The sequence below is a fragment of the Chlamydomonas reinhardtii genome, chromosome 4 (genome assembly GCF_000002595.2).
Source record: "Chlamydomonas reinhardtii strain CC-503 cw92 mt+ chromosome 4, whole genome shotgun sequence".
Classification (NCBI taxonomy): domain Eukaryota; kingdom Viridiplantae; phylum Chlorophyta; class Chlorophyceae; order Chlamydomonadales; family Chlamydomonadaceae; genus Chlamydomonas; species Chlamydomonas reinhardtii.
This window is the reverse complement of record NC_057007.1, coordinates 2,132,524-2,141,626: the sequence shown is the minus strand read 5'-3', so window position 1 is coordinate 2,141,626 and position 9,103 is coordinate 2,132,524. Positions and strand designations below refer to the sequence as shown.

Sequence of the window (9,103 nt, the reverse complement as noted above, 5' to 3'; positions counted from 1 at the left end):
GTGTGTGTGTGTGTGTGTGTGGATGTGTGTGTGTGTGTGTGTGTGTGTGTGTGTGTGTGTGTGTGTGTGTGTGTTAAAAAACGAAACCTGGAGTGTGTGTATATGTATGTGTGTGTGTGTGGGGGGGGGGGGGTCGTAGATACCAGCCCAAACTAAACCGGGGGGAGGGGGATAGTGCCTCCCAATCCCCAATCCGGGGTGGGGCAGGGGGCACGTGCGAGCCTGGTGTGTGTGTGTGGGGGGGTGGGCTGGTGTGGTTTGGGGACTGGGTTTGGCCGCCGCTGGATGATGTTTGGGGTGCAATTGGCAGGGTGGCGGCTCGTGGGGTTGGGCCGGCCTCGACCGTCGCCGGCACCTACGCAGCTAGCTGAGCAGCTTTCCTGAGGAGTCGGTCCGCCATCAAATGTGTCCCAGTTACGGCCACACACACGGTCGTACGAACACACTTGTCACGCTCCCACACGCCCCCCACACACCCCAGGCGACGTAACCATCCTGGTGTCCAAGGCGGGCGGGCGCTACCGCATCCAGTCAGACGTGCTGGAGGGCATGTGGCTGGTGTGCAGGGTGAGTGGAGTGGGTGGGTGGTGTGATGTGGTGTGGGTGTGATGTGTGTGGGTGTGGGTGTGGGTGTGGGTGTGTGTGGGTGGGTGGGTGGGCGGGTGGGCGGGTGTGGGTGTGGCGTGCAGGGTGAGTGGGTGGGTGGGTGGCTGGGTGGGTGGACGCAAGCGCCATGCCGGGTGACTTGCTCTGGAGTCGAACCCAACCTTTGGACCTGCTGCCACGGCGACGCGCCTCCAGACCTGGCCACCCCGCCCACCGCCGTGGCCCTTACCCCCAAAGCTGAGCAGCAGCAACGTAGCAGTGCCGCTGTGTGGCAAGCGATAGACTAGCGAGAGAGGGAGAGAGGGTGAACGAGAGAGACAAGCAAGGAGGGAGACGACCTGGCGTTGGCGTGGGTCGGCGACGTCGGCTGGTCACGGAGCCGCTCCTGCCTCAGGGGAGGGGCCGCGACTGCTCGGTAGCAATGGCGCCCCTGCCACCTGAGCGCCGCAGTGTTGGCTGCGGCAGCTCGCTTGCTACTGCTGCTACTGCTGCTGCTACTGCCGCCCGGTCAGGCCCTCCTTGCCCAGCCCGGGTGCGCGGGTCAGTGCGGGGGTTTGGGGTGGCTGGGAGGGAGGGAGGGAGGGAGCGGCGGCCGCGGTGGTGGTGGGAGTGGCCGCGCGCTGCAGCCGAGCAAAACCGCGAAGCACCAAATCTGGGGGACCCCAACCTGTACATGCACGCATTCCCGAAATCCGCCCGCATTTCCTGACTGCATGTTCATACAAACGACCAACGCCGCCCCAAGCAACCGCTCCAACGTGCCCTGGGCGAACCTCCCCCGCACCGGACCTCCTTCCCGCGTTTTGGCGCGGAGGGACCTTCCCTGCGGCTTTCCCACCGCTTCCGCGCCGCGCTCTGGCCTTCTCAACGTAATAGCAGCCCTAGCGCGGCGCCTCTTGTGTGTAGCGTACAGAATGGAGGAGCGGTTCGAAGTGAACCCGCGGGCGTGCGGGCCGCGCCGCCGCGCGGTTGGGCAGTGGGCCACCCAAGGCTATACAGACCAAGCTGCACAACCCGGGGACCCCCGATCCCTTTGCCGTTGACCTCTACAACGTCCGTAAGAAGGACGGCACCAAGGTGCCAGACCGCCGCAAGGTGCCGCTGGCGCGCCTGACGGCAGTCACCTTTGCGGCGGTCCGGCGCCTTGTGGCCGTCCTTCATGCGGCCGTCGTAGAGGTCAACGGCAAAGGGATCGGGGGTCCCCGGGCTATGCAGCTTGGTCCGCATGGCCTTGGGTGGCCCACCGCCCGACCGCGCGGCGGCGCGGCCCGCACGCCCGCGGGTTGACCTCGAACCGCTCCTCCATGTTATTCTTCAGCAGCACAGCCCGCGGTCGAGAAGGAGTGGTGGGGGCGGCGCACGCGTGTGAAGTGCGTTGTGCGGGATACGGTAATGCATTCGTAATTAATTAGTAAGAAGTGAAGAGGCGCGGCCAGGAACAGGTGCGGGTGAGTGGGTGGGTGATGGGCGCGATGTGTGCTGGCGCGCCCGACGGCCGTCACGTTCGCGGCACAACCGCCGCCGCCGGGCTGCAGCGGCAAACTCATGCCAGCGGCCTCGATACCGGGCACGGACGCCTGCTGCGGCTTCAGCGCCCACTCCTCCTTGACCGGGCACACCCTTCAGTAACAGGAGCGGGCGCTGAAGCCGTAGCAAGTGCCCATGACCGGTATCGTGCCTGGCATCATGGCCGCCGGCGGGAGGTTGTCGCGGCAACCCGGCAGCTGCCGCACCGCAAAGGCGAGTACCATAAGGCGCGCCATCGGCACCTGGAGGCGGTTGGGCGCGTCGTCTTGGTGCCGCCCTTCCTCCGGCCGGAAAATGGTTGACACAATGCGCTTTGTTTGGGAGTCAGCGCATGAGCTGTGAAGAGCTGGCAGGACGTGCAACAAGCACGGCGGACACGTACTAAAGCCCTGGCGACCCCTCGTACTAAACTCCTGCCCTCCCCCCTGACCATCCCTTCTCATCCCCCAACCTTTGTCAGCCCCAACCCGTTGTTCCCATCTCATCCCCTTATCCCAACCCCTCATCCCAACCCCGCCACCCTGTAACACCCCGTAACAACGCGCCTGCTGTACTAGTGTACCTGGCTACGCCTTCCCTTCTCAACTACCGTATTCATGAACGTAACCCCCGCCGTCCCCCCCAGGAGCTGGCCTCCCGCCTGTCGCGCTACTTTGGTGAGGCCGAGGCGGGCCTGGCGCCGCCGGCCGAGGGCCCCTTCGCCGTCAGCTACGAGGACGCCCTGCCGCTGGACGACTTCTTCGAGGTGAGGGGGAGGAGAGGGGGAGGGATAGGGCAGGGGGGAGGGGGAGGGGGAGGGGGAGGGGCGTGTGTGTATGGCACGTGTGAGCTACGAGGACGCCCTGCCGCTGGACGACTTCTTCGAGGTGGAAGGGGAGGAATAGGGTTGGGGTGTGTCTTTGGCTGTGTGTGTAGTGTGTGTAGTACGTGGGGGGAAGTCAAACTCATTGAAACTCATTTCGCAGGTACAGTACAAGATTAGCCCAGCACTTCACACACACGCTCACACACATGCTCTCGCACTCGCACTTGCACTTACACACACACACACACACACACACACGCACACACACACACACACACACACACACACACGCTCTCACACCCACGCTTGCACTCACACCCACCCACACCCACAGGTGGTGGAGCAGCACTTCGCGGCCCGGCTGCGGGTGTCTGACCTGTCCACCCGCCTGGAGAACAACGCAGTGCAGTTCCGGAACATTGAGAAGAGGCTGCTCATGAGGTTCAAGGTATGTGTGTGGGTGGGTGTGGGGGTGGGGAAGGTTTGCGGGGGTGGCCGTTTATGTCGAGAACGGGGGGGTGTTCGTGTGTGGCGTTTTGCTGTTTTAAGGAATGGCAGGGTGTGTGTTGGGGTGGCGGCGGCGGGGGGGAGAGGGCGTGTACATGTCTGCACCCTTGCCTGGCGCCAGATGCTGACTACATGCAAACACAAGCGCCCCCCTTCATGCCGGTACACAAACCTCCGCTCCCGCCCCCCCGTACCGCTTTTCCAAACATCATTGCAACCCCCCCCCAAAAAAAAACACGCCCCGTGCGTCAGGACAAGAACCCGGCCCCGCTCAACCAGCTGGACTCGCTGATGAACGAGACGTACGGCGGGCTGATGGAGCTGGGCAGCGACATGGAGGCGGCGCAGGTGGGGGGTGGGGGGTGGGCGGGTGTGTGTGTGGGGGGGGGGGGGTTCCATGCATGTTAATAAGATGAGGGGGGGTAGCCGTTCATGTGAAGGGCGGGTGGGGGGAGAGGGGGGAGGGATTCTGTGCCCGAGCCCAACGAAAACGGGGTAGGACATGGGAGCGGGAAGGCAGGGAGAATGCGTATGTGCGTGTGTGTATGGGGTGGGGTCAAAGGTGGGCTTGGGGTCGACGCACCGACCCCCCGCCACAACCACCATCACTGCTACCCCACCCCAACGTCCCGCCAACCCCCTTCTCCTTCATTAATAGTCACGAGTGTAACCCCACCCACCCACATTTAGGCGGCGGTGGCCTCCGCGTCCCGGCGGCTGTCGGGCTGCGTGCAGCTGCTGCTGCTGCTGGTGCGCTGGCGCTTCGGGCTGTCGGAGCCGGAGGCGGCGGTCATGCGCGGCTGCATCCCACCCGAGGTGAGCGCGCGCCTCCCTCCTTGTGTGCACCTGTGCTTGATCTAACACGCACACACACACACACACACACACACACACGTGCCTCGTTTTCCTCCTAACACACACACATACACTGTCCTACGCGTAATGTTTTCCTTGTGCTCTTTAACACACACACGCACACACACACACACACACACATGGCTCCTGTCCGCTGTTTGCTTGCGCATACGCACGCACAGTGTCGACCCTTTCCCCTAGTGCTTTTCCTGACACGCACGTGTGCGCTCACACACACACACACGCGTGTGCTCGCGCAGGTGATTGACGGCAGCGAGGTGGGGTGGGAGGAGACCACGGAGGCGGCCATGACGCACCTGCTGCGGACCTGCCTGGCCAAGAACGCAAAGGAGCAGGCGGTGCAGGTGGGGGGGGGCGAGGTGGGGTGGGGAGGGGGTTGGGGGAGGGGGAGGGGGAGGCGGATGGGGATGGGGACGGGGTTGGGCGAGGGGGGAGAGGGACAGGGACAGGGACAGGGACAGGGACAGGGACAGGGACAGGGACAGGGACAGGGACAGGACGACCTCCTGCTGCCTCTCCCCCCCCCCAAACTGCCCCCCCTCCGCCTGCAGGTGGCGCCGCTGGCCCCCGTCAAGAACACGGAGCGGCTGCGCAAGCACGTGTCGCTGGTGCTGGAGCGCCTGGCGCGGGGCATGAGGCTCATGAGCCCCGCAGACATTGCGGCAGCCGCGGCGGCGGCGGCAGGAGGAGGTGGCGGTGGTGGTGGTGGAGGCGGAGGTGGTGGAGGCAGGTCGCTGTATCGAGACGCACCCAACGTGCCCGCGGCAGCGGGAGCGGGGCTAGCGGGTATGGGTATGGGTGTGGGTGTGGGTGCGGGAGGGGAGGTGGGTGGGTTTGGCGGCGGCCCGTCGTGGCCGGGTCTGGTGGCGGTGGCGGAGGAGGACGACGGCGCGTCGATGGCAGGGCAGCCGGACGCGGCGGGCGGGATGGGCGGGTTGGGCGGGTTGGGCGGGATGGGCGATGGCGGCGGCGGGGATGATGGCTTGGGCGCCGGTTACGATGGCGGTTACGAGGCCGGGGCGTACGACGGCAATGGCGTTGGAGCCGGTTACGATCGGATGACGGTTATGAATGGCGAGGACGGCGGCGGCGGGATGGGCATGGGCATGGGGATGGGCGGCGGGGGAGGAGGGGGCGGAGGCGGCGGGTTCTGGTCGATGGATGGCGAGGGAGGCGGCAGCGGCGGCGGTGCCGGGTACTAGTGACGAGTACGTATGATCCCAGTATCAGTTGCCCCCTGTGGTGATATGTGTGTGCGTGGAGGCTTGTGAGAAGGGGCCGAATTGGTTGAGGGAAGTGTTTGAGGAGGCAAACGGTGCCAAGCATGGCTGGCGCAAACGTCTCTCCACGCCGTCGAGAGGCCGGTTGGCGGGGCTTGTATGCGTATGCAGGTTGCATGGATGCGATGGACGAAGATTAACTAAGATGCGATGGGAGTAAGGTAAGGCGCACCCGTGAAGATGTTCGCGCCTCACCTCGCTGACATAAGGCATGGGCCGAAGGGCGCATGTGCTCCTGCGGGGCGACACGGTGACAAGCGCCATGCGGCGCTAAGCGGCACTGAGGGGTGGTGTCTTGTGGCCGATTAATGTCTGGAGGCATAAAGATAGGAGGCCCCCATGAGCCCTTGACTGTTGGGGCCTAATTCATTTGGCTCGGGCACATGCCACCCCCCGCCCCCTCCCCCGCGCCCCCGCAAACACACACCGACACACGTGCACTGGAAGACTTGTTGCTACGAGGCCTCGCCCTGACGTCTCTACGTTACAGGCGCCACGGCTTGGGGTTGCCCGCACGGCATGTTGGGATGCTGGCTTGTTCCTTTTGGCGCGGGGAGCCAGGACGTCCGCTGCATGAAAGGTCAGGACGTGGGTCAGGATTGCGGTCGTCGGAGCATGGGAGGTCACTGCGTCATTTTGTGGGCCATTTGTGTAATGGACGGAACACTACTGCAAAATTATATTGCTACAAAATGAACTTGGCGCTGCGTAAACGCGGGTCTGTCGCACCCGAGCGGCCCCGCGAAACAAACGAGAAGCAACCTGCAAATGACGCAGCAAATAGCGCTGCCTACGATGCCTTTAGAGCTACAGAGACTGCTTCGCCAGAGGCGCTGGAAAAGCTCGTTGAAGTGCAGCGCATGTACATGCAGCGCGTCAAGGACGAGGCCCTGCACAGCGTCCGCAGCTTTCAGATGCTGTTGGTATCTGGACTTACGCCCACGGAAATGAGGGGCCGCATGATAACGGAATTCACAGCCCTGGTGCGTGATGTGTGGGGCAGGCCGAAGCGCCCAAGTCCACCCGATGGTTTTGGACGTCCACCCTAAACGTTTCAGACAGATGGACCCTTGTGGCTTGGTGCGGGGCCTGAGTACCAGCTCCATTCCTTAGGTGGAGGGCGGGGAACTCGAGTGGCGGAAGACCGGTCAAGAAGGGTTAGATAGTTGGGAGATAGGGGCAGGTTCGTTGAGGGCTGCTAGCGGTAGATAGGTGCGTGCCCCCTTGCCCCCTTCACCTCGTTCTGCTGCTGCTGGCTGCTGCTGTGTTGTTGCGCTTCTGCGTGTGGCCGCGCCCACATGCAACTGGTAGGTTCAACGCATCGCCTGCTGCATGTCCGCTGCATGTATGTGCTTGTGCACGCAGGGTGTGGTGTGCGCGCTGCTGGCGGGCTTGGGGTTCTCGGTGATGGCCGCGCCGCCCGCAAAGCTGCTGGAGCGCGACTCGGTGGGTACGGCAAATCCACAGGGGTGGCTGCAGGGGCCACAGGCGTGTGTGCTAGAGGCTGCAAGGCCTTAGGGGTGTGTGCTGGAGGCTATAGGGGTGCGGGCGTGCGTGGCTGTCTGCCTGCTGATATGCTGCTGGCAGGGCCAGCCGCCACAATGCCCCATAGGTACGCATGTATATACATACGTGTTAGCTGGATGGTGTAATAATCATGTCAGGCACTGCTGGCAGCATTTGATGTGTGCTTGCACGGCAGGTCAAAATTGTCCTCTCCTGTAACGTCGCAAACATGGTGGTCTTCCTAACGCACAGCTGTGGGTGTACCTATGCACGTGCCACGCACACACACGCGCCTGTGTAGGCTGCTATCGCCTTCTGCGCTGTGACACTGCTCAGCATCATCTGCAACCTCGCCTGTGTGGGCTTCAGCACACTCATGGTGCGTTGATTGCTTGCTTGGTTGCTTGTGGAGGGAGTGGCGGGGGGAGGGAGGGAGCGAGCACGGCGGGCGTGAAGGAGAGCTGGGCGCCATCTAGCGCCGCCGGTGGTGCTTTCTTGCTGCTTGCAAGCCTGGAGCACTCGGCGGCGGGTTTGCATTTGCATTCACACTAGCTTGATTACATTTCTCTAAACGTACGGTAGTGGTGTGCCACCACACGCACGCACACACGGGCGTACGTGTGGGTGACCGTCAGCAGCTGCTGGTTGCGGACAATGCACGCCCGTACCAAGGCCGTTCATAACCGCCGTGAACTCGTAAAGAGACTTCCCACGCATAACAATGTGAACATGTGCCGCACGACCCTGCGAGGCTGCGACCCTGACCTGCCCCTGCTGCGTGTGCCGTTCAGATCAGCTCGGTGAACTTGCTGACAGACGAGATGACTGCCTGGTACATCGGGAGCTATGCTGCCATCATAACCAGCATCAATTTCCAGTTCTTCAACGCAGGTGGGTCCAGTGAGTGGAGGGCGCTGCGGTATGGAGTGGTGAGGGATGGGTGGCATGTGTGCGGCGCGCGGGCAGATCCGAGCAGGTGTGCACTGAAGTGTTCACGGTACGGGATTCTATGTGTCCACCACTGCTGTTGCTACTGCTGTTGCCACTGCTGTTGCTAGACTTGCTACTGCTGCTGCTGCTACTGCTGCTGACCTGCACACAGGCTTTCTGCTGCTGCTGGCTGCGCTTGTGCTGTTTGCCGTGTATACCTACCCGCCCGTTGTGGCCTACGTGTGCGCCGGGGTGGCGGTGGCGGCGGCGGCGCTGGTCATCACCGTCTACTTCATCGTGGACCACACCCGCTTCTACAAGCTCCAAGACATTGTGCAAATAATCTTGGAGCACGATGCTGCTGCCAAGGCGGCTGGCGCTGTAGGCAGGGGAGATGAGGCTGGCAGGGGTGCGAACGGCGGCGGGAGTAGCGTTGCTGCGGTTGCCGGTGCCGGTGCTGATGGCGGCGGGGGGCGGTCTGCAGCAGCATTGATGACATAGCTGTGAACAACGGTGGCTGTAAGATTGCATCATACAACGCATACCGTATTACGCACTGAAAGAGTCAGGGTTTGTCTCGGCAGTTCGCTTGCGTGGCCGTACCTCAACAATGTGAGGGGCGGTTGGCACATTGCCATCGCCGCCACAACATCGCTCGGTACCGTGGCTGTCCAATAGCACATACCGTAATATATTGCAATGGGATGTGAGAGAGCATGAGAAGAGGGGGGCTTAAGGGGCAAGGCCGCAAGGGGGCTATGATGGCTACGAGTGAGTACCGCCTCGCACGGTTTCGCCAGTCGGCAGGGATGCTCGCGGGGTTGCCCCTGGGGGGACCACGCGCAGGTGCGGGCAGGCATTTGGCTAAGGTGTTTGATGCGGCTGGGTGCCGAGGCGGCAGGACTGGTAAAGGGAGGAGCGTTCGTGAGCGGCGGGCGCGGGGCGGCAGGCGGGGCGAGAGGCGCGGCCGTGCCTACGAAGATACGGAACTCTGCCAGCGAGGCTTGCGAGGTACTAGGGTTTCGGGGCGCTGCTACCTGTGCCTGCCTTTCCGATATGCACAGCT

General features: G+C 63.3%; 2 protein-coding genes across 4 annotated transcripts in view; both read left to right on the top strand.

The window, feature by feature from the left end:
* CHLRE_04g219700v5 (uncharacterized protein) overlaps positions 1 to 6,237 on the top strand; it is a 17,416-nt gene extending 11,179 nt beyond the window's left edge. For 2 of the 3 annotated variants that reach the window (XM_043061863.1, XM_043061861.1), the window contains 7 exons: positions 482 to 567; positions 2,759 to 2,878; positions 3,273 to 3,386; positions 3,698 to 3,793; positions 4,136 to 4,261; positions 4,561 to 4,665; positions 4,873 to 6,237. In XM_043061863.1, coding sequence (XP_042925213.1) covers positions 482 to 567; positions 2,759 to 2,878; positions 3,273 to 3,386; positions 3,698 to 3,793; positions 4,136 to 4,261; positions 4,561 to 4,665; positions 4,873 to 5,523 — 1,298 coding nt within the window. In that variant the 3' untranslated portion in view covers positions 5,524 to 6,237. Of the gene's footprint in view, positions 1 to 481; positions 568 to 2,758; positions 2,879 to 2,969; positions 3,000 to 3,272; positions 3,387 to 3,697; positions 3,794 to 4,135; positions 4,262 to 4,560; positions 4,666 to 4,872 lie in introns of all 3 variants that reach the window. The other variant, XM_043061862.1, reaches the window with a different exon arrangement.
* Positions 6,238 to 6,289: 52 nt separating this feature from the next.
* Positions 6,290 to 9,097, top strand: CHLRE_04g219650v5 (uncharacterized protein). The gene is made up of 5 exons (XM_001692213.2): positions 6,290 to 6,584; positions 6,967 to 7,047; positions 7,409 to 7,486; positions 7,899 to 7,998; positions 8,210 to 9,097. The coding sequence occupies exons 1-5, from the start codon at positions 6,549 to 6,551 to the stop codon at positions 8,536 to 8,538; spliced, it is 624 nt and encodes a 207-aa protein (XP_001692265.2). The 5' UTR covers positions 6,290 to 6,548; the 3' UTR covers positions 8,539 to 9,097.
* The last annotated feature ends 6 nt before the right edge of the window (positions 9,098 to 9,103 follow it).